The sequence below is a fragment of the Atta cephalotes genome, assembly GCF_000143395.1.
Source record: "Atta cephalotes unplaced genomic scaffold scaffold00062, whole genome shotgun sequence".
In the NCBI taxonomy this organism is placed as follows: domain Eukaryota; kingdom Metazoa; phylum Arthropoda; class Insecta; order Hymenoptera; family Formicidae; genus Atta; species Atta cephalotes.
In genome coordinates, this window is record NW_012130126.1 from 575,948 (window position 1) to 599,464 (window position 23,517).

Consider the following 23,517-nt stretch of genomic DNA (forward strand, 5'->3'; position numbering starts at 1 on the left):
GTCATTTTGATTATTCTTAAGAGCTTTAATAGCTTTCCCTCGTGATACATTAGCTTGACACATAACCAGATCAACATCTTTTTCTTCCACGCCTGTTTCATCTACCTCTTCTTCTGATTCTTCTTGTATAGGAGCGACAACCTAATATAAAAAAAATATATTATAAAATATATTATATTAAATATTGTATTAATATTGCATTTCCAATTAATATATATATTGATCTATAATTATAAAATACAATATATTTTACCGTAGTGCTGCCACCAGCTTCAGTTGCTGGTATAACTGGTGGTTCTTTAAATTTCTCTGCTGCTGCTACTTGAGCTTGTTGACTGAGATCTTCAATCTATAAAGAACGTTTTAATATATAAAATATATAAATTAAAAATATTAATTCATATTTATGTAATAATAAATTGTTAAATATCAGTCTGCCAAGGTATTTTCAACAAATAATTTCTGTTAGTTTGCGAAATTTCACTAATCATCATAAAATAAGGAATTCAATAAATATGATCTATTTATTATACAGTCAGAATTTTACTTCATTACCTTGGCTTCACCAAATACTATATAAGTATCTGAAGCTGGATTCTTCAAAACATCTGGCTTGTTTATAACAAACAGAATATTCTTTGATTTACGAATAGTTACTCTATTGACTCCTTGAACCTGAACATAAAAAGCAAAGCAATTGTCTTGAATACAAAATAAATTTTGAGATGATATATGTAACTCAATGTATAAAAATAATATCTGTAATAAACTCATAATCGACAAATTCAATCCTAATTCTCTCCCATATATGTTTCCGTTTTTAAAAGATTGATTGAAAAGTTAAGTTTTGAAAGAGTATAAGATTGTAATATAAAGACAATAAATTTATAAAAATAAATTTATTAGAATATTAAAACATTTAAGTTTACCGGCTTCAATCCTAATTTGCTCATGAGCTTCCTAGCTTTCTTTTCTCCACGGCTTTGCTTGGCCTTGGATACCATATCAATAGGAAGTCCAGTAACTGTTGTACCCGGAAAACCAACGGTACCCGGAGTGCCAGCATCTTCTAATTCCGGTATAGTATCGTCTGAGTCAGAATCAGTTGCAGAACCAATACCTACCAACTCCACCTTCGTAGGCTCCGAGCTCGCCGCCTTGTCAAGCTCTGTCAATTCTGGCATGTTTACTGACCTGCAAAAAATACATTATATACAAATTCTTATTCTTCATATAAAAAGTAAAATCTCTACAAAAAAATAAGTAAAATAAAAAAATTAGAAGCTACCACGTGCTAAAGTCGATAGAGCATGACCCCACCTAAAGTGTATCTAATAAATGATCAGATAATTTTCAACAAAATAGATTCGCACGAAATGTTGAAGTGAGATAAATACATTTTCGATGTTAAGTACGCGATGAAGAGTCAATTGTACAGTATTGACGGACGAACGGCCATCGGCGATCATTGGCGCGAAATCTCGAGTCCCGCACGAATATCATCATGAATGGACATTATGGCGTCCGCCAAAAAAGCCTAAGAAACAGTTCACTAAGGGCGATTTATTTTGATTCTTTGTGACTTTTACCTAATGTCGTGATTCGTTACGATGTATAACTATGATTAACACGTCTCGTCACTGTTAAATCTTAATCGAAACGTTTTGTCACGTCATTATACGTGGCCACATAATATAGTAAAAATTGTCGGAAACAAGCCTCAATGGCTGGAAGCCTTAGAATCCGTTACGCGCTCACATTAAAATCATTGACGATAAAACATATCACACGATACTATTAGCAGAAATATCAAGGATGACATTCGATCTTGTGGTATATGTACGTCTCTTAACGAATTATACGATGATGCCGAAAAAATCGTTAGATTTACCTTGCACGGTAATTCGCCGATCGAATGAACGAACGGATAAGACGGACACTATTTTCACGTAGAAATTGAAGCTTATAAATTAAGGCCGATTTACATGTTTACCAGCTTACGTAGCCATATATCATGGAAATATCTAGACAAGATTCAACGTGGAGTTATAATGTTCCTATAATAATAATAGCTCCTGCACACAGAACAATATTTGCAGCGCAACAGAAGTTGCTACGCTAACCAATCATTCTTTCACTCCTATGGAAAAGCGATAAATTGATTGGTTACTAATTTTCACCAATTTTCACCAAGCGGCAAACAATGCCACGTTCTGTGGAGGCATTAAATTAATGAGATAATAATTTTTTATTGGTTGCTTAAATCCGCCATATGCGTCCGATCAAGAAATCGGTAAGGAACTCTGCACAATAAAAGGAACAGGGAACAAGAACAGAGAATAAGAATTTCAATCTCAGGAAATGTGTATTCCACAATATATGATTTCTGATAGATTGAAATTCTTATTCTCTATTTTTTATTCCTTGTTCCTTTTATTGTGCGGAGCCTCAAAGACACAAATTGACACAAGAGTCATCCTATCTTTGATCAATAATCAAAGAAACAAAAATATGTGCCTCTACTGAAAAGCTCCCCTGTAACTTTTTCCTTAAGGCGAAAACAAAAGTGAAAATTTTTATAATCATAAAAAATGTTATTGTTGCAAAACTGCTTTTTCTATTGAACGCAGCCAATGAATTTTAAATGTCGTAAGTATGAATCGAACTATAGATAAACACTCTTTGAAAACAGCATTGAATTTCTCGCGCATGCGCTATAACGTATACAATGACATAAAACGCGGGAATTCCAACATATCCAACGGACGAGAAATCAAGATAATTGAAATGTAAATAATAAATTAATATTAATATTCGAATGAATTAATATTAATACTCGAATAAATAAACAATTGCATTATTGCTATTATTATCAGCAGAATTATCGAATAAAGATAAATATTATGAAATTATTTGGAATGGATTCCGATCGAATTACTTAATAATTACCTAGATTTTTTTAGAAAAACAAAACAGGATAATTCCAAGTGGATTTCATTCCAAATAATTTCATGATACATATCAAGGTGAAAAAATAAAACTAGTTAAATTCTGTTTAAAATTGTATTATATCAAGAATTTTCCAAATTGCTCAAATATCTTTTCCACATATAAATTTATCATACTAAAATAACAGTACAATTTCTTATTTAGAAAGCAAAAAAGTACAATAATAGTTTTTATAATTTACGATTACATTAAGGTCGAATTCGAGCTGATACAATAATCTTGAGTTTTATTAGCCTATCTAGAATCACAGTAGAGTGTAATCATAAGTAATAATATAGAGCGCATTCTCAGATTTCTATTATACTGATTCAATTTAGAAGCTATCTGAGTGTTAAATAATTTTTCATAAAAAAGATAGTGCTGCTACAAAATGCATTTTTTTTTCGTTCATTCTTTTCAAAAGACGACGCATTTACATAACAAAATTTATGTTTCGTAATAGCCTTATATCTAAACTAATAGTTAAATTTTAATACGCTAGAATGTAATTTATTTTTTCGTTTAATAAAGCAATGTATGAAACTATAGCAATATTCAGATAAAAGGTTGGTCGAGCTTAAAATACGAAGGAAAGATCAGTGTAGCTTCTCAAAAAAATTTTGGCCTAATATAAATAATAATCTGCCACTGCAGATAAGATAGGCAGTCTTATAAAAAATACATTATTAATTGATATGCAACATGAACTTTTCGCATGCAATGCATTCAAGTATTTTGTTGCATTTGGTTAAATTGTGCCTCAAAAACTAAAAATGAAACGCAATTTCATATAAATATTGTTGTATATAAATATTTGTATGAAATTTACGAGGTATTTAAAAGAAATTAGATTAATGATTTCTTGCTCTTATTTCAGCCTTTTGCATTCAGTAACCGCACTAATGCTAGGCAAATAAAGATTTGGAATGATAATAATCTTTCATCAAGTATAGAATCCTCATACATTTTTTACAAATTGTTTCGCAAATGCTATATAATTAAAACTTAGATAAGAAAAGTCTATTGATTTCATATTACGTATAATCAACAATTATATATAATATTTGTTACTTCTAAATTAGAGCAACGATTTCCATTAAATAGCAACGTTTCAATTGACGATTACATCTATAATCTAAAAAGATATTTTACATTTCTAGCTTTCATTATACGTTAAGAAAGTCAACATATTTTATATAATTTATTTTATTTCATTCATTGACGTTATTATTCTTGCTTATTTATATTTCTTTACTTTTATCAAATTTTAAACTTACTTGAAATTCTGATTTACAAATATCCTTTTTCGCCTTCAGGCTAGTTATTTGAATAGAAAAATTATGAGTGCTACGATTGAATTTCATCAGACTGTACTTTACTCTCCTCGGATTTTTTCTCCTCTAATAACTCCTTGGTTTCGGATTCAGGAGTGTCAGATGTTTCGCCTGGTCTTTCAACTACTTCAATATCTGAATCTAAAATACAAAATTGTACAAATACCGATAATTATTCTAGCATTCATATGTATTATTCACCCTAGAGATAAAAAAATATTGGCAATAAAATTAAATTAAATTACTAGAGAAATCAACATATAAATAATAGAAATTATATACCTGTATCTGAATGTGTACATGTTTCCAGCTCATTGTCAGTAAGTTTTATTGTCTCTTCGTCTGTATTATGAAGTAAATTAGCTTCGGATTCTGCACTCGAAGTTATAGCAGGATTATCAAAATCTAATTTTGGAGCAGAAGGCTTTTGTTTTCTTGCAGGATTCCAGAAACCACAGTAACAACATCTATACGCTGCAAAAATATACGTATATTTATACCATCTTTAAAATATATTTTGAGAGAAAACTTTTTTTAAAAAATGAACACCTTACCGAAATATTCGAACTCTTCTTTCAGAGCCATTCCATTGTGTGATTCACATTGTCGACAAATTAAAGCATAACGATTTGCAGGACCATCACCTACTAAATAATCAACCAAACGGTCAATGACTGTTCTTTGTTGTGGCAACACAGGTCGTGGTAATGGTGATCCTAAAATCGTATATATGCAGTCGTTAATTTTTACGTAATTAATGAATTTATGTGACATATTTCAAGATATATATAAGTACAATATTTTTGCAAATCATTATATATTATATTTTTACTTACGAAAACCCATGACTGCAGGATTAATTATTCTAGACTGAAAAGAAGCATTTAAAGGTTGATTAATCAATTTAATGGGAGGTGTCGTTTGACCAGAAGCAGATACACCCATCTGTGTATTTTGTGGCTGATTTTGAGTAGTCACAATTCTTCTTCTTAAGTCACTATGTAGAGGAGATATTACAGGCTGTGGCGTAGGACGCCGAGGTGTCTCAGATGGTACGGACATCCTATGAGAAATAAGCTACAAACAAAATTATTAATTTGTATATTTTCACAAAGAATTTTTAATAATATAGGTTGTGTTTCATTTTCTCTAGTTTTGCTACCATTTTATTTTATTCTTATATACTTTTACATATAAGTATTACGTTCCGAAGTACAAACCTTTGGAGTTAACTGTAAAGAAAGAAATAAAATCTAATGAATGTAAAGTCAAACTTATAAAAAAAATTAATATAAAATAAGACAATAGAAATTATATAATTTTAGCTTTCTTTATTTATAGTAGCATTACCTAACTAAATATTTAAATAATATTTAATTAAATGCAATTTAAATGCAATTTAAATACAAGAACAACATAAGTGTACTTACAGGTGACATATTATTGGTTAATTCATCTGGTGCAAATTTTAATAATATTTCTTTAGCTTTCTTATATGTCTCCGTTTCGGTAACTTCGTTTAATATCTTCTTTTTCTCTGCCATGGCAGTAGACAATTTTTCTTGATTAAGAGTAATTTTACGATTATAATACCATGAAACCATTTTCTTTGTTAAAAGTATTCTGAAAGGAAAATGTATTTGATCACATTTCTAAATTTCTATTAGCTAAAAAGATCCATGTATTGTATGATTATAATCAACAAGTGTCTCATATTTGCATACTTACAAAATTGGAAAAAATAGTAATGGTGTTATATAAAAGATCTGATCGTATAATGACGCTGGGAAGAAACAAAAGTAAAAGATGAATGCTATCATAACATAAAGGACAACTCCATAAATGATGATAGTTCCTACTATTTTTTTGTGTCTTTGTTCCGTAGTCTGTCCATATTGTTGGATGTCTTTGATTTGCTGTTAAAACAGGAAGTTATGTAATGTTATTTTATAATATATATCACGCAGTAACAATAAAATAATACTCACTGCATCTAGACTTTCCAAAATTTCAATGGTTGTCTTTTTTTTCTGAAAAACATATATTTTACATTATAATGTGTATACCTTATTAAATATATAAATATATTTCTTTATATAAAAAAAAACGTTTAACAAAAATCATGATAATAAAAAGTAATTTTTCTTGTGAAAAAAATAAAACTAGCATAAATTTTTTCTAAAATATTCAATATTTTTATAATTTTTCTGTAAAATATTAAATTGAGTATTAAAAAAATATGAATAGGAAAAAAATAAGATTTGTAAAATACATTTTCTTTGTATTATATATTTATGGAGTAGGCTTTGTATAGATATTCGTATAATTAAAAAGACAAAAATAAATAGCTAACTAAATAAATACTAGACATATAAAAGATAATTCGATTTCAATTTACAAAGTAACAACGCATATCGTTCGTGCATCCATAATATAATTCCTTCGCAATAATGACGCGTGTAAATTATAATAAAGTTCGTCATTGAATGTTAATGTTTGGGTCTCGCAATATCCCTGCGGAATAAATTTATCGACCGTTTTTGTTTACTCATGATAATGGTGGACATCGGAGAAATCGTTTTGCGACGAACTCAAGGACTCGTATAACATACACGCGAAAGTTTAAGTTAAGATGTTAAATAAAAAATGTAATCGTATGACTAGTTACGCGCTGTCTTGCGGTCTCATTATGTTTAGAAAAAAGGACCCAAAGTTATTGCTTCGTCTCAAGGTTAACGCAATCTACGCGATTACAAATCTGTCGTCATCCAAACGGATTCACAGTTATAAATAGGACATGAATGACATTTAGAAATATTGCTCGATGTTCGTTTAACCAGATAAATAAGTGCGGAACGCCGTACATATATGATTGGTGCTAACCTCAACGAAATGTCACAAAAAGAGATCTCGACACGTTCCGATACTCACTTGAAATCTGGACAGTATTATCCCCATATTAACGGCAGTTACGACGAAGACGGACTAAACGAAGAGAATCTCGTTGACGTCAATCGCAAATGCGTCGGATACTTGTCGTACCGAAACCGACATAAAACCGTCTCCCAATCGTTTTAAAATAGTCCTCGTCCTACCCCTCCGGCCGGTTGTGCGGTTCGATACGATCCAAATTTAAATCCCCGCCGCGCCGTTTGTCTCGATATTTATAGCCTGGGATCGTCTACGGAATAGTCCGGCGCGTCGTCGCCTGTCGGATAATTTCTATCATGTTCAGCGTGACGTTGAAGAATGAAAAAATATGGGGATTGGTCCAGCTGTTAGCCGTCAGCACTACGAACTCCCGGACGGGTTGCAAACAGATGCGATTATATTGTATTCCGCTCCATGCACTCGTGTGCGTCGTCCGACCGGACTTGCCGGAGCCGGAGCCGCCGGAGGAACCAGATGGAATTGTGCGTTCGAAAACTCACGAAGACGTAAGTGCGGCGGAATAACCGTCAAACGGTTTCTCATTCGAAACTGAATACAATCAAACCGGATCGCGCGATAAAAATGTTGGCGGAAACCGACTTTCCTTTCAATACTTATATGTCCGATTGACTTGACTTGATGTGACTAATCACTAATGATTTATTATTGGAATTTATTATCGTTCAAAAATACAATGGTAGAATACTAATTTTGCAGGATTAACTCACGCAGTGAGTCAGGCTGCGTCACATCTATCGTTGACAAATGCGATTAGTCAATTAAATGGACTCATTGTTGATTAAAGGTAATCGGGACCTACCAACCAACTACAATCGAGTATTCTCCTGTTACAGTCGAATGACAGGGGAATGCTCGACTGTAGTTGGTTCTTACATTCTGATCCGGATTAAACCGGTGGAAACTAGACTAATGTTGGTTGAAGTGGCCTTAAACCGATTCTATCGCAAGTTGCGACAGCCAATATAAAGCGTTGATTTCAAAATGCAAGATTCAGATTGGCTGTCTCAACAAACTTGCGATCAGCTTGCAATTAATGTAGAACCGGCTTTAAACATGATCTACAATAAGTTGCAAATACTTCATCGCCAGTCGCAATGCTTAGTAATAGCCAATCAGAAGAGTCAATAGTAATTAGTAATGCTTCTGGCTGTCGTGATTGCAACTGACAACGGTGCATTGACAACTTATTATAAACCATGCTTTAAAGCCCAAGACATAACGCGAGGGAATAGCGATAGCAAAAATTACATGATTTCTAACTTATCAGAAACTGTGTATCCGATTTTTGATAGGTTAAAATCATGTTATTTCTATCGCTATCGATATTCCCTCGTTGTGTACGGGACTGTAGATTAATTTCATTTGTGCGTTTTTGTCGTTACAAATGTAATATCAACTTTATATAGCTCTAAATAAAAAAAATATATATAGCGTTTTCGGTTCCGACCGGGGCCGAAACTTGGAAGAAAATGCTTCGCTATTGGTTAACGTTACACGCTCTACCAATAGGAGAGCACGAAATATCATTAATCTTCAACCCAGATTAGTGCAAACTCAGTTGAGCCGAGAAAAACGCTTATCAGCGCGAAGAAAACTACATAACAGACACATGGACCTATTGGGCGTATTCAACGATTCAGCGAACTCAACAGTTGAGTTGAGCTCGTTTGCTATGTTGATGTATTCTTCTAGGTTATCCAATCAGATCTGTATATCTAGAAGAATGTACTAATAGTAGCGAACTTTTATGCAGATTTTTATTCAGCAGACACGACAGTTGAGTAATGCATGATCTACAATGGACAGTAACAATAGTTGATTAATAAGTAGGCGTAGAAATCGACCAATCATAGTTGATTATTCTTCTCATATTCAATGATTGGTCGATTTCTATGCTACTTCTTAAGCCACTACTGTTACTGCCCATTAAATCATGCATTACTCAACTATCATGTCTTGAATGCACTCGATATTATCGCTATATCGCATCATTTGTGCAAAAGTTAGGTTAGGTTAGGTTGTAAAGTACACGTGTTGCATCGTTGTATTGATGTACGTATGTACGGCATTAGAGATTGCATTCGTTTATTGCTGCGAACAATAATGTTATTTTAAGAAACGTTATAACAATGAGCTTTTCTGTGTACGAGTCGTACGTTGCTCTGTGTAACAATGAACGTGTGATAATGCACGATATTGACAATAATACCAAAAACACGATAATTTTGCCCGATCTGGAGTCGGAAAGAAAGATAGACGTGCACAACAAAGTGGATATTGAGACTTATCACATGATAACGTCTCTGGCGTTTTCAGAAGACGGGAAATATTTTGCGGTATGCACGAATCGCAAGCAACTGTGCCTATATGAAACAAAGGACTTGAAACTCCTGTCGAATCGAACGCTCATCAGGGCTGCAAGCAGAGTGAGATTCTCACCGAACAACGATATCGTAATAGCAGATAAAGCTGGAGATGCTTACCTGTTTTCCTCCAGTTGTCCAATGGAAGCTGGAACCTTTATCTTGGGACATTTGTCAATGCTTCTCGATGTACTTGTCACGCAAGATATGAAGTATGTTCTAACAACTGACAGAGACGAAAAAATAAGAGTTTCCATGTTTCCCAACTGTTACAACATTGTATCTTACTGCTTGGGACATGAAAAATTCGTGACAAATATTTCCGAGTTGCCTCATGAGAAGAGTGTCCTAATATCGTGCGGTGGTGATGGAGTCTTTAAATTGTGGGACTATAAATGTGGTAGTGAATTACTGTCTGTCAATTTTTACGATAAGATATCGAAATGTGACATAGAAAGATTTAATCAAGATCTCCATGACTGTCAGTATGATGAATCTATAGATATATTGCCTGTCAAATATCTCAGAGTATATTATTTTAGTAAAATAGAATCTTTAATTATAATAAGTTTTTATAGTAGCAAAATATTGTTAGTTTATAGGATTAGTGGTAACAATAACACACAGTTAAAAGTAAATTATTTGGAGTCCATAACCGTGGAAACTGAACCTATTGAATGTCTTTTACACAAACAAGATTTATGGGTATTAACAGATGTAGGACTGCGAGTATTCAAATTCGATAATGATAGATTTGTAACTCACGATGCACTGAATTCTACAATCAAATGTCTCAATGCCTCCTGGCAAATTTTAAAAAATACTATTGTTAAACAAAAATGTGTGTTGTTTCCCGTTTTATATAAAAGAAAATATAACAATGCGCAGGAATATCAAGAAAGGAAAAAAACTCGTCTTGCAGGCAATACAGAGTAGATTATAATTTTTACAAATGTTATAAATACGATATTTAGTATTTTGTAAAATATGCAAATAAATATTCGCAATAATCTAGCAAATTCAGAAAAACAAACAAAGATTCTATTTATTTTACATCAATCATTTTAGATTATATCAATGTTATTAATTATATCATACAAATTTGCTAATGTGTTAATGCTGAATATAAACTCTCTTCTACACAAATATAATTTCATTATAGAAAATAAAAATAATTTTAGTAAAGACAATATTGAATGATCCACTTGGGTCATATAAAATTAATAGACGTCTAATATTATTTTTGAAATATAAAATGAATATTGTATATTGTCGAATTACACAGGTTTATAATCTAGTTTCGATTCGAGTTTCTTATTATCAGAAACTTTTCTGACAGCTTTCATAAAATCTTCTTGTATTACATATTCTCTTTCTAATCGTATTGCAAACAAGCCAGCTTCTGTGCACACATTTCTTAAGTCAGCACCATTGAATCCATCAGAGAGTTTAACCACAGCTTCATAATCTACATTTGCATGTATATTTATATAATATTGTAAAACCAATTATTTAAAATACTTGAAACATTAAAAATGAACTAGTTTCTTACCGATTTCACCATGTTTGGCAATTGGCAAGGCATGTATCTTTAAAATCTCTAAACGAGCTTGTTCATTAGGAAGTGGTATTTCAATCTTTCTATCCAATCTTCCTGGTCGTAACAATGCAGGATCTAAAGTATCAGGTCTATTTGTAGCCATTATCATTTTAACTTGACCCAAAGAATCAAATCCATCCATTTGATTCAACAACTCCATCAAAGTTCTCTGAATTTCTCGATCAGCACTTGTCCCTTCCGAAAATCTGCGGCCACCTACATATATGTAAAAATAAATTAATTTTATTAATATTTAATCTATAATTTTCTCTCTTAATCTAGATATTTTTTAAAAGTAAAAATATTGTATACTCACCAATAGCATCAATTTCGTCCATGAATATAATACAAGGTTGATGGTCACGAGCATAATTGAACATCTCTCTAATCAGTCTAGCTGATTCTCCAATATATTTATCAACAATAGCGCTCGAAACAACTTTCAAAAAATTTGCATCTAACTGACTGGCAACAGCTCTTGCCAATAATGTTTTTCCAGTACCTGGAGGACCATATAACAAGCATCCTTTGGGAGGAGTAATTCCAACTCTTTGAAAAAGTTCAGGATTTAATAATGGCAGTTCTATAACTTCACGCAATTCACGTATTTGTTCACTCAAACCACCGATTGCAGAATAAGTCACATGGCCAGGATCTTCATGAGACATGTTATAAACTAACGGATCAACCTAAAAAGCAACAATATGAATAAATTTTTGAAGAATTAGAAAACAATCTTTCTAAAGATAAATTAGTGAATTTTTTTTTACCTCACGTGGTAAATAACGCATGATCGTAAGAGTTGTCATATCTAAAGCAACTCTAGTTCCAGATTTTAATTTATTTTTGTCCAATTGACGTCGACATCCAACAACATAACGTGGACCATTTGTTGCTTTCACTATAACTAAACAAATATTTATTATGTTAAATATATATCTCATTATTCTTACAAAATGTAAACAGCATCACTATAATAAGACTTGAAATTTTTAGCCATCTTTAAAATTAAATACAACAAGATAGAAACATACATTAATCAATAAATTGATTACTTACACTTTTCTTCTGTAAGTTGTTTCAATACTTCTCCAACAATCTGTAAGATAAAGATTGTGAAATAGAACATAATCATAAATTATTAAGTTACAACATTTTGACAACATACTTGTCCAACACTTTGTAATGCCTTTAAATCATTTTCAGACTTGTCATATTGCTTTGTCAGATCCTTGAGATGTTCTCTCACTAGAAAGTACATACATGGTTTTTAAAATAAATTAATTGTAAGATATAAAATAAAAAGTTAAAAAAAATATCAATACAATAATATCACAAGAAAAATGTATCTACGAATAAAATATAGACTAAAGAAAACTTGACAAGAGAGATCTGAGAGGTTATGAGCCTCCGAGATATGTACTTTGCAAATGAAATTTTATTATATAAAATTTATAATATTTACGAAAATATCTTACTTTCCTTGAGTCGTGACTCAACTTCTTTATGTTCTAAAAGCTTCTTTCGATAATCTTGAAGCGCTTTTTCTCTTACAGAATCCATGGTAACCGCCATCTTTACTTATTTTGCTGTCTAACTGTCATCGACAGAATTTTTGCAGATAGGCAAGACGTGTGTTAAAACCGTATTGCAACTATTGGAAATTTTCTTCGCGCTGATTGGATTATATTTTCAGATCTAGAAGAATGGTCCTATCTCAGCAGACAACCATAAAACAGTAGCAAATCTATTGTTCTAATTGATGTGATTGGTTGAATCAAATAATTATTAAAATTAAATGTAATAACTATTGAGCCTTTCTTTTCAGCTATACTTCTCTTCAACTAAACTATTCCTCTCTTTTCTTTTTTTTTCTTCAGCATGTAAAGAAAAAAAAGTTAAACCATACAATTCAATTGGAAAAAACAGACCTATTTATTTGGCAGTTTGTCCTTCCATGAAAACATGACTTTAAACTTGGGGCGATCGTCGCGCCGCTTCTGACGTATCTCAGTTTCAGCGTGATCACGTCGACGGTCAGTGTGTATGTACATATGCATTACCTGCCGCACGCGTATCTATGATTACTCCAGTTTACATACGCTCACCACTCCCGCTACTGCGTGTTCGCGATTTTTGTGAGATTCCCGACGTAAGACGGAACTTGGAGCGTCGCCGGAATATCGACAAGTTCGTATCGACGAGCGAGTGATGGGGGACGCAGCGATGAACGTCGCAGCGTCCGGTGGCAGCGGCGGCGGCGGCGGCGGTGGTGGCGGTGGCGGTGGCGGCGGCAGCGGTGGCAGCGGCAGCGGCAGCGGTAGCGGCGTCAGCGGCAGCGGTAGCGGCAGTCAACGTATCGTTAAAGAAGGATGGCTTCAAAAACGCGGTATTGCCATAATATTTATGTTTTGCCTAATGTTTACCGAAGTCCGGAGCTTTCATTACTCCGACTGTCGTGCGCTCCTCTCTACGTAGTTACGCACGAGCGTATGTCACGCGCGGGCTGGGTGTTACAAACACGTGCCGCTGCCTGTCGTCGAACACAATGCAGAAGAGAAGATAATATCAAATTATTTCTTACGAAATTATTTACGAATTGTCCGTTCCGTCCATTCGAACGTAGAACTTCGATAGAAGACTCATGATGAAATCTTATTTTTATGTCCAAGCAAAGACTATTAATATTGTTTTCGTAGAAGTTAAAAGTCTATCTTGTTTTCATATTTTGTTTAAAAAACAATCGCAATATGCAATTTTGTAGCCCAGTGAGCTACAAAACATAAAAACGATGAAGCGTCTTGGGGAAAATTAAATTAACATTGGACCCTCTAATAAAAAATCATGTTTAATATAATTTTTTTTCCATTTTGTTTCTATTTTCTTTTCTTTTTTATTTTTATTTTATTTATTAAATATATTAATTGAAAATTTTATAATATATCCTTATAAGAAGATTTGAGGAATAATTTAAACAGGAAAGTTCAAGCATTTAAAGATTTTTTGGAGTTGAATTTTCTCAATTAAGTATTTATGTATAAAGAATTAAAATGCATATAATTTCTTGTAGGAGAGCACATTAAAAATTGGAGGTCAAGATATTTTGTCTTGAGAGACGATGGTACATTGGTTGGATTCAAGGCGAAACCTGATCCACAGATGGCTACGCAAACATCTACCCAGCCATTAAATAATTTTACAGTGCGTGGGTGCCAAATTATGTCAGTGGACAGACCTAAACCCTATACATTTGTTATCAGAGGCCTCCAGTGGACAACTGTAATTGAAAGGACGTTTCATGTGGAAACAGAGCAAGAAAGGGAAGACTGGGTAGCAGCGATCAGGTTTGATTTTAATAGCAATCTTGCAAGCTCTAAAATATTGAGTTCTTTGATGCTCCATTTTCAATGTTTTATCTAACTCTCTTCCTCATATTTTTTTGCAGATATGTAGCAGATAGGTTAGCAAATGAAGAAAATCAACAACAAGAACAACCACAAATGCAACAATCTTCTTCCTCGGAGGATGTTGATATGGAATCGTCAGTAGGTGCTAGGTCTGACTCTTGTAGTTCCTTAGGTGTTGTATCTTCTGATATAGACGGTGGTAGTATCGATGAATTATCAGCAAAGTTCAGTGTCCAAGGAACTTCAAGTAGTAAAAGTACCGGCAAGAAGAAAGTAGTAAGTTTTTAAACTTTGTATTTAATTATTTAACTAAATCATTTTTTCTGAGAAACGCATTACTCAGTTATAAGTTATACCATTGCATATGATGCATGTATAAATATTATTTATTTTTACATATAATATTAAGTATTAAATATACAAAAATAAATACAAAGATTAATTTTATTCATAATTTCATGTTTGCTTCAGACGCTGGAAAATTTTGAATTTTTAAAAGTTTTGGGGAAAGGAACGTTTGGAAAGGTAATTCTTTGTAGAGAAAAAGCGACAGGACATTTATACGCTATTAAAATTTTACGAAAGGAAGTTATTATCCGTAAAGATGAAGTGGCACATACACTTACTGAAAACAGAGTATTACGTACTACTAATCATCCTTTTTTAATCGTACGTAAAATACCGCTTAAAGTATACATTATTATTAGATATTTTTCGCAATTTTATAATTTGTAGGATAAAAACTGTATCGAATTGTGATATTGTAAACATATTCGTAAATTTTCAGTCTTTGAAATACAGTTTTCAAACGGCGGACAGGTTGTGTTTTGTTATGGAATATGTTAACGGTGGCGAATTATTTTTCCATTTGAGTCGATCACGGGTATTTGGCGAAGATCGTACTCGATTTTATGGAGCAGAGATTATATCGGCCTTAGGTTACTTGCACTCGCAAGGCATTATATACCGTGATCTCAAATTGGAAAATCTCCTTTTGGATAAAGATGGGCATATTAAAATTGCTGACTTTGGTTTATGCAAGGAGGATATTACATATGGTTTGTATCATTCATTGAAAAAAAAAAATTAAAACTAGTTAAAAGAAAAAGGGCTACGAGCCAGAAATTTTATCTATAAAATTGGAAATAAAAAAATGTTTTAATAAATTAATTATGAAATTTAATAATATGCCAACTAACAACAAAATTTTCAATTTTTGATCGACTTTTTTTATGTTATGTGTTGTTACTGTTTAGATGTGATGATACTTTGTAAATGATTGATAATGATCGTGATCGAAACGTTTGTTATTAGCCGGCATGTTATTAAATTTCATAATTAATTTATTAAAACATTTTTTTATTTATCTTCCAATTTTATAGGTAAAATTTCTGACCCTAAGTAAAATTCTCGTAGCCCTTTTTCTTTTAATCTGTTTTTAAAATTATTGAGCCATTATACTATTATATAATTTTAAATTAAAATTAGTGAAGTGTTAAATAAGAATTTTGATGAGATTAATTATATAACCATAGGAAGAACAACAAAGACATTTTGCGGAACACCAGAGTATTTGGCACCAGAAGTACTTGAAGATAACGATTATGGACGAGCTGTGGATTGGTGGGGTGTAGGTGTAGTCATGTATGAAATGATGTGTGGTCGATTACCTTTTTATAACAAAGATCATGAAAAGCTATTTACGCTTATTTTATTGGAAGAAGTAAGATTTCCTAGGACGATTAGCAATGAAGCAAGAGAGATGCTTGGTGGTAAATACTACAAATTTCAATAATTACAAATGTGTTTAAATAAAAAAAAAATTTATATTTGTGCTATTTTTATAGGTTTATTAATAAAGGATCCAAGTAAAAGATTAGGCGGTGGACCTAATGATGCAAAGGACATCATGAATCATGCATTTTTCTCATGTATCAATTGGACAGATCTTGTCCAGAAGAAGATTCCTCCACCCTTTAAGCCGCAAGTGACTTCAGATATTGACACTCGATATTTTGATAGTGAATTTACCGGCGAAAGTGTTGAACTTACACCCCCAGATCAGGGCTGTTTGGGTAGTGGAGGGGGTTTGAATTCTATAGCAGAAGAACAAGAACATTTTCCCCAATTTTCATACCAGGAAAGTCATTCAGCAGCAACTTCTTCCATTGTTTCTATTAATCACTGACAGTGTCAAGTGTCTTGCTTAATTAATGTAATGAGATGTCGTTCAATGCATGAAAAACTTCGAGCAAAAAAATTTAATTACGATATGTATCTGACGATTGTCTGCAAAGCTTGAAATTTTCCCAATAGGCAGATCAATCAAATTATTATCTTTCTTTATGATGCTTTTTTTTAATGCATCTTAAGAGATTGTCACATATCTCCAATGGCAAAATAATTAGATTTATGCGTATAAGTGTGTGCGCGCATATTACACCTATACACATAATTATTCATTAAAATTGTATATGGAAAAATGTATACTATAAGATTAGAATGAGATAGTACGAATAATATTTGCATATAGACTCGAAGGAATATGACAGGGATTAAATTACGTTCTTAATTGAATCGAGTTAACTAAAACTCCTTGAGACATGTATTGTGAATATTGAATAATTTTCTTGTCGTCAAGGAACGTGCGATAATCGTAAGTATAATCTTTCATTTAACAAAAGTTGCACTTGACACTTTCCAACTTCATTATCACCGTTTATTATCTTATTTATGGAAGGGCAGTTCCTGATCTTTTTTTTTAATTCAATAGATGACTGTTACGGCAGATGCCAAAAAATAGAAAATTGCAACTGGTAAAGAGCTAACGAAAAAGAAAATAGTTTGTCTACTGTGAAAGTTAAATGTGTAGTATATCAGCTTTAATTGAATTATTGTATAAATTGGAGATCACTTTTTTAGAGTTATGAAAATTGTCATTATTATGACTGATATAATTGGAGATGTGCGAGTATTCGAAAATTCTGGGTTGTATAGAATTCGGAGTACTTATTCGAAACAAATGTTTGACTATTTTTGGAATTGTTTGGAAAAGGAAGATGTTCGAAAGAAACTCGTGGCTTAAATATTTTCTACCTACGTTATTTCCTAACCATCAAAATACGTTAATTTAATAATAAATGCATGCATGTGAATAAAAAAACATTAGAAATCAAATTCTTTATATTGTTGCAATTGGATATTTTTTTATTATTGAATCATAAGCTTTAAGCAATAGACATTCAATTTTATAATTATCCAATACAGCTTAAAATCTAAAAGACAAAAACTTTATAGAAGATTCTATCATATCATAATTTTTCTATTTTCACTTGAAGATATTGGAAAAATTTTTGGACCACAAAATTAATTAACATATTCATTAGCATATTCATATACATTATTAAAAAAAACACTAGAAATTTGCTTCTGTTCATGTAATGAAAGCAAATTTCAAGCAAATACATTAAAAATATTTAATATTGTCAATGAAAATAAAATTAATAAGTAACTTAAATTTTATGTATATGTACACAAATATATTTTTCAGTTGCAGATACATTAAATTTAATATAGTGTCATAAAATTGAATTTAATTTATCTAACTTAAAAGTATATTAAATTTCATAACATTTTTAACAGTGTACTATATATATTTGAAAGTAATAGTTTTTTAAATGCATGCATACATAAATCATATTTTTTATTGCCTGCAAATCTACATTCTTTTAGATAATCTCAAAATATTTTAAATGTAAAAATAATTTTCGATGAAGATAATGATTATATATCTACAATGAAATAAATTATTCATTATTCGTATCATCATAAAAATGAAACCAGACTCTAATGATACATCAACATAGATTTGTGCATAATTGTGATCAAAGTGCCTAGTAAATGATTACTGTCTAGTGCGAATAATATAATTATATTTGAAATGCAAATATGAAAATATAGAATAATCATCAGTCACTATTTTATTTTACTTATTGAGGCTAAATACTTAATAGTATATCATTTAGATGAACTCACTGTTTCAAGAGCTCATTGATGTAAAACTTATAAACATAAAAGCTTACAGTAATAAATCATAGGTTTGAATATATGATAGCCACAATTAGAGTAATTGGAACAATTTGGAAAATAATAGCTCGAATGAGTTCTATCCGAAATATAGTCATATAATACGTGATATGTGGAATTTCGAAATACTCACACGTGTCTAATTATAATGAATTTTAAATTGGAAAAAATGTTTTCCTAAGAAACAGTCAAGGCTATTCGTTATATCTTTATGTATCATTAAATAGTGATTAATTATGAGAGTTAGATGGAAATATGAAATCTTATACACTAATACTATGTATATATACATATATACATATACATATATATTTGTATGTATATGTGTGTATATATTATTAAAACTATTATATATACTTATAATAATTATATATATGCATATATTTATATTTTAACAATTAAAGGATTATATTATACGTTTTTGCATTTACTAATTTTTTACTCGCTCATACGTAAATATCACGTATTTTATTGTTTATGTATACATTTCGACCATAGTATGACTGCTAAAATGTGTACTAAATTCGAATTACAATTATACGTATAATACACAGCCGAAGTAAAAGAAATTTTTTATTTACTATAAAAGTATCATTCGATAAATGTCTCTTTTTAACGTCGCTATTTTGGTTTGTAGTATGGCGTTAATTAAAATTATTGTTATATTAATTTATAGGAAAAGCTTCTACATACTGTGGTAAAGGTTTCTCTTTCACGAGCCAAACTCTGTCTAAAACAGCACCATCCTTATCATCGGATACCTATTATTAAGTAGAAATAGTTTATAATTTGACAAAAACATGTTTGCAGAATTTGTTATGATATTTATGTCATACCTGTTCTAGATATAAATGAGTTTTGTTGAATGCCTTCATTCTTGTATATCCATAATCTGAACTACGAAATGCGGACCATGCCGGTGGATTTGAAATAAATTTCTCTCGACCTTCTTTACAACCAGCTGATCCAGTAACTATATGTACAGGCGCTTTGTAATTTGTATATGGTTCTTCGTAACTACCATTGTACACCTATGAGAATAATTTTCAACTTATTAGCAAGCAAATATTTTTCCTAAAATAAACTTAATAAACAACATTTACTCGAAAGTTATACATAGGCCATAGCCTTTCGTAACTATGTTCATGCGCCCAGATTTCTAAATCTACTTTATTTTTGAAAAACAGATCTTCCAATCCAAACCAATTTAAAAAAGGCAATCCAACTCTAACTAAACTTTGATGGTTAGTACAATCGTCTGCATTTTTATTACTGCAATACATTGGTCTATGTCCAAATGTTACTATCCATGGACGTTGAGCTCTGTAATTATAATTCTGTGTCAATCATCATTATATTGTGTGTTATAATCTAATTGACAATGTACCTTGCTTCAGGTTTATTAGCTTCTCGTAAGTCTTTATCTAACCATTCATATTGTTTAATCATTTGTTTTATACCATAATTCATAAAATAATAAGCTTCAGTTTCTATAGCTATAAAATGTACAGGACCTATATTAAAGCTATACCACAAGCCTTCTGAATCACCTGGCATAGTAAATCGAGCTCTGGAATATTATTAAAAAAATGAGATTAAATCATTTCATCGATATATGAAATATCAATAGCAAATTGCAAATGATCGAGCAAGTACTTGGGCTATTTTACAATTCACTGCTAGTGCTGAAAATTTATGATATACGTAATATAAACTAAATTTTCAACGCAATGAATTTTAGAATACAACTTTAAATAGGGAAGATTAGAAACAAACGTAAAACAGATGTAAAAACACACATAAACAAATGCATGGCGATTGAGATTGTTTTTATACTTATTAAAGCATTTCATCTTAGGCCCGATAAAGTACGTACGATATTCAGTTTATCTGTTACGTTCATCCCGTGTTACTTTTGTGATCTTTCCTACCTATAATTGCTAAAATTATATTTTTCTTCATGATTGCCAGGTACAGTCATGTATGGTATATAAGCGGCAACGGATTCAATTTGCCGCATAAATTCATCTCCTACACGTGCATCTTCTGTATTCATGTCATAAGCAAAATCACCAACATGAATAGCAGTGTCATATAAACCACGCTCTGTTTCTTCTTGCAATCGTGACAAACTCTGTGCATTTTCATTACCCATATCACCAAAGATAACTATTTGTGGCGACCAATCTACAGAATCCTCAGGTGCGGTTCTCATATAAAATACATTTGACCATCCATAACGACTACCACAATGATATACTAACAATAAATAGTCAAACGTTCATTATTAGTGCAATAACAATTGAGAATAATTAGTAGCAAACAATAAAACGCTTGTCTTACTATATTTGCTATTGGGAGTTAAATTTTTTAGCCACACTCTGTGGATATATTGTTTTCGTTTCTTTTCACCACCATCGACGAAGAGAGTAGAATTTCCTTCAGCTCGCAGAATAAAGCCACCTATACCATATTCCACTATTGACTCTTTTGTATCATTTTTTGTGCTCCAAGTGACAACAATGTCATGAATGTTATCTGAAAGGAAGAGCATATATTTCTTTTAATAAGCAAGTATAAAGATGTTTATATAAAAACACTTAAATATCATTTCTCAATGTTATTTCATTTTTTAAAGCATGATTTAAAAAATATTACATTATATATCTGGAGACATGGTAGCTGAGACAAGCCCAGTGTCATGACGCAAGATATATATTTACATATTAATATCATAAAACACTCACTACCATAGGAAAGATGTACAGCTTCTGGCTGATAATGTATCACAGTACCAGATGCAGTAAATAAGAAAGATAGGATTACAAACGCAGTGTGCCAAAACATCTTACTTCTATACATTAAAAACAGCGTCAGATGATATGTTAGATTAATTGATCATGACGCTGCAGAAACCAGCAGAAACAAAGGAATTAATTTGTGTTTAAATTAAACAATTGCATGCATTACTGAATATATCATATTTACTGATTCAACGCGTCCTATCCTACCTGTGTCACACAAAGGAACAACAAATTAAAACAATTGAGGCTTATGTATAAAAAATAATATATAACTGTATGTTATCATCAAACGCATAGCATTATCAAGCGTACTATCGTTTCGACTCCCACTAGTTCTACATTGTTTGCGTCGATTTAGCAACCAATCTGTCAATTGTCTATGATACTATCTATATGACTGTCAGACGTAGAACAAGACTAACCAATGACGAGCGCTCACGCCAATTGCGTGCAACGATTGGCTGTAGATGCTGTAGATAATGTTGGCGGGAGATATTTGCATTCAACTTCATATCATTAGCGTATGTAACTCTGTTCGTTGTAAAGATGTCTTTGGTTCGTTATAATAACATTATATTAAATTTTTTATATATTTACAGTGAGATATAAGTATATATACAATTATACATTGAAGAAAAAAGAAGAAAAAATATAAAATTTAATTATGAAAAATAGTTCCTGCTTTCTGAAAAAAAATTCTACGCTCTTTACGTTAATTGCGGTGAGTTAACCTCTTCAGAGATTGACATTTATATACATATGTACATACATACGCGTATATATGCATACATATATACATACATATATAATTTGGTTTCAAAAATATCAACGAGAAGAAAATTAGAAAGATATAGAAGTATTTTAATAATTTTTATTTTTTTAATTTTTAGAGATTTAAATTAAAATTTAAAATATAACTAAAAATTAATTATTATACATTATATTTTTTAATTTAGAAAATATATGTTTGTGAAAAGATTAATAATTACTGGTTTTTTTTCTATACATTTTATATAAAAAAAAATGATTTGAATTAGCATAAAACATAATTTTTTAAATTTAAGTTTAAATGTTTCTTTACTTTAAAAAATTTCTAAATTATATTATCTTTCTTCCACATATTTTTGCAAAGTAGCGATATACATATATGTATATATCGAATAAACGAATATCACTCATATATAACCCGTGACATTTACAGAATTTATGTTATACATCTATATTTTTTATATTGAATTATTATTTTTGTTATTGTTTATTTCACAATAAGCTTCATTGAATACCTTTATCTTATTTAGCAACTTTTTGTTTTTTTAAGATTATCGACTCTTTGCATATATCTTCGATAATGTAAACTTCTAAATACGCAAATTTTTTTTATGATTCACATGATTTTTAAAGTTTATAATATAAACTTTGCATAACATGCGTGCAAATTATAATTGAGAAATATCTAATTTACCAAAATTTAATCCTTTTGAATAGAACCTCGCTACATTTATTTGTCATAAGCTAACTATGTACATATAAGAAAATAAATATATGCTGTAAAAAAACTATGACGTAAACTGCGTTGTAAGTTAGATTCATAGTTATCATTCCAAGAGTTTAACACATACATTGGCATAAAATTATACCTAATTGGGAATTAAACCAGATATTTGAGAGTAAGAAATTTATTTAATTTCTAAAATAGTTCTCGCCTCAGTGGTAAGATTTTGTTTAACTAGATCGCGAACTCAAGCTTGTCTCGTGATTGCCTGGGGGTTACTATTAATCCGTACTTGAAGTTAAACGTTGCTCTCGATCGCAGACAACAGAACGACGTTGATTCCGCGCGGTAATACCGCGATAATGCAATTGCATAAGACGGAAGCTGGAGAAAATCAGAGAGAAAGAGAGAAGGGAGGAAGGGGGGGAGGCGGGAAGCAAAGGGAGAGAAAGGGGGAGAGAGAGAGAGAGAGAGAGAGAGAGACAAGAAAG

At 31.3% G+C, this 23,517-nt stretch overlaps 6 protein-coding genes across 6 annotated transcripts; 2 read left to right on the forward strand and 4 right to left on the reverse strand.

Annotated features, from left to right (window-relative positions):
• Nucleotides 1–1,187, reverse strand: LOC105623659 (nascent polypeptide-associated complex subunit alpha; the record flags this gene model as incomplete). The annotated part of the gene is made up of 4 exons (XM_012205041.1): nt 930–1,187; nt 556–675; nt 254–349; nt 1–141 (listed from the first exon to the last, which is right to left on the reverse strand). Coding segments are annotated over exons 1-4 (612 nt in total), but the record flags the coding sequence as incomplete, so codon positions are not given.
• Nucleotides 1,188–4,335: 3,148 nt separating this feature from the next.
• On the reverse strand, nt 4,336–7,280 carry LOC105623660 (protein lunapark-B). The gene is made up of 9 exons (XM_012205042.1): nt 7,254–7,280; nt 6,311–6,352; nt 6,051–6,238; nt 5,753–5,945; nt 5,543–5,554; nt 5,159–5,399; nt 4,877–5,038; nt 4,605–4,796; nt 4,336–4,463 (listed from the first exon to the last, which is right to left on the reverse strand). Exons 1-9 carry the CDS (start codon nt 7,278–7,280, stop codon nt 4,336–4,338), a joined length of 1,185 nt encoding a protein of 394 aa, XP_012060432.1.
• Nucleotides 7,281–9,403: 2,123 nt separating this feature from the next.
• On the forward strand, nt 9,404–10,573 carry LOC105623663 (tRNA (guanine-N(7)-)-methyltransferase non-catalytic subunit WDR4). The gene has a single exon (XM_012205045.1). It carries the CDS (start codon nt 9,404–9,406, stop codon nt 10,571–10,573), a length of 1,170 nt encoding a protein of 389 aa, XP_012060435.1.
• Nucleotides 10,574–10,914: 341 nt separating this feature from the next.
• Nucleotides 10,915–12,812, reverse strand: LOC105623662 (26S protease regulatory subunit 10B). The gene is made up of 7 exons (XM_012205044.1): nt 12,716–12,812; nt 12,406–12,485; nt 12,297–12,336; nt 12,008–12,144; nt 11,554–11,926; nt 11,190–11,453; nt 10,915–11,105 (listed from the first exon to the last, which is right to left on the reverse strand). Exons 1-7 carry the CDS (start codon nt 12,810–12,812, stop codon nt 10,915–10,917), a joined length of 1,182 nt encoding a protein of 393 aa, XP_012060434.1.
• A 636-nt stretch (nt 12,813–13,448) lies between these two features.
• On the forward strand, nt 13,449–16,832 carry LOC105623661 (RAC-gamma serine/threonine-protein kinase). The gene is made up of 8 exons (XM_012205043.1): nt 13,449–13,477; nt 13,577–13,626; nt 14,308–14,581; nt 14,683–14,920; nt 15,116–15,313; nt 15,432–15,702; nt 16,180–16,416; nt 16,492–16,832. Exons 1-8 carry the CDS (start codon nt 13,449–13,451, stop codon nt 16,830–16,832), a joined length of 1,638 nt encoding a protein of 545 aa, XP_012060433.1.
• A 2,563-nt stretch (nt 16,833–19,395) lies between these two features.
• On the reverse strand, nt 19,396–21,592 carry LOC105623665 (iron/zinc purple acid phosphatase-like protein). Its single transcript, XM_012205046.1, has 7 exons — nt 21,478–21,592; nt 21,074–21,268; nt 20,662–20,989; nt 20,118–20,300; nt 19,834–20,053; nt 19,567–19,761; nt 19,396–19,491 (listed from the first exon to the last, which is right to left on the reverse strand). Exons 1-7 carry the CDS (start codon nt 21,590–21,592, stop codon nt 19,396–19,398), a joined length of 1,332 nt encoding a protein of 443 aa, XP_012060436.1.
• Nucleotides 21,593–23,517: the final 1,925 nt, after the last annotated feature.

What these genes read in the sequence shown, in the direction of transcription:
- LOC105623660 (XM_012205042.1), bottom strand. Translation starts at nt 7,280, where the DNA reads ATGGGGATAATACTGTCCAGATTTCAA. An exon ending in TTTTGGAAAGTCTAGATGCA is followed by an intron (nt 6,239 to 6,310) that starts GTGAGTATTATT and finishes CTGTTTTAACAG; the next exon opens with CAAATCAAAGACATCCAACA. An exon ending in TCCTGCAGTCATGGGTTTTC is followed by an intron (nt 5,039 to 5,158) that starts GTAAGTAAAAAT and finishes ATACGATTTTAG; the next exon opens with GATCACCATTACCACGACCT.
- LOC105623663 (XM_012205045.1), top strand. Translation starts at nt 9,404, where the DNA reads ATGAGCTTTTCTGTGTACGAGTCGTACGTTGCTCTGTGTAACAATGAA.
- LOC105623662 (XM_012205044.1), bottom strand. Translation starts at nt 12,812, where the DNA reads ATGGCGGTTACCATGGATTCTGTAAGAGAAAAAGCGCTTCAAGATTAT. An exon ending in CATTACAAAGTGTTGGACAA is followed by an intron (nt 12,337 to 12,405) that starts GTATGTTGTCAA and finishes TTTATCTTACAG; the next exon opens with ATTGTTGGAGAAGTATTGAA. An exon ending in TGCGTTATTTACCACGTGAG is followed by an intron (nt 11,927 to 12,007) that starts GTAAAAAAAAAT and finishes GTTGCTTTTTAG; the next exon opens with GTTGATCCGTTAGTTTATAA.
- LOC105623661 (XM_012205043.1), top strand. Translation starts at nt 13,449, where the DNA reads ATGGGGGACGCAGCGATGAACGTCGCAGC. An exon ending in AGGATGGCTTCAAAAACGCG is followed by an intron (nt 13,627 to 14,307) that starts GTATTGCCATAA and finishes AATTTCTTGTAG; the next exon opens with GAGAGCACATTAAAAATTGG. An exon ending in GTACCGGCAAGAAGAAAGTA is followed by an intron (nt 14,921 to 15,115) that starts GTAAGTTTTTAA and finishes TGTTTGCTTCAG; the next exon opens with ACGCTGGAAAATTTTGAATT.
- LOC105623665 (XM_012205046.1), bottom strand. Translation starts at nt 21,592, where the DNA reads ATGTATAGAAGTAAGATGTTTTGGCACACTGCGTTTGTAATCCTATCT. An exon ending in TATAATTTTAGCAATTATAG is followed by an intron (nt 20,301 to 20,661) that starts GTAGGAAAGATC and finishes ATAATATTCCAG; the next exon opens with AGCTCGATTTACTATGCCAG. An exon ending in CTCATTTATATCTAGAACAG is followed by an intron (nt 19,492 to 19,566) that starts GTATGACATAAA and finishes ACTTAATAATAG; the next exon opens with GTATCCGATGATAAGGATGG.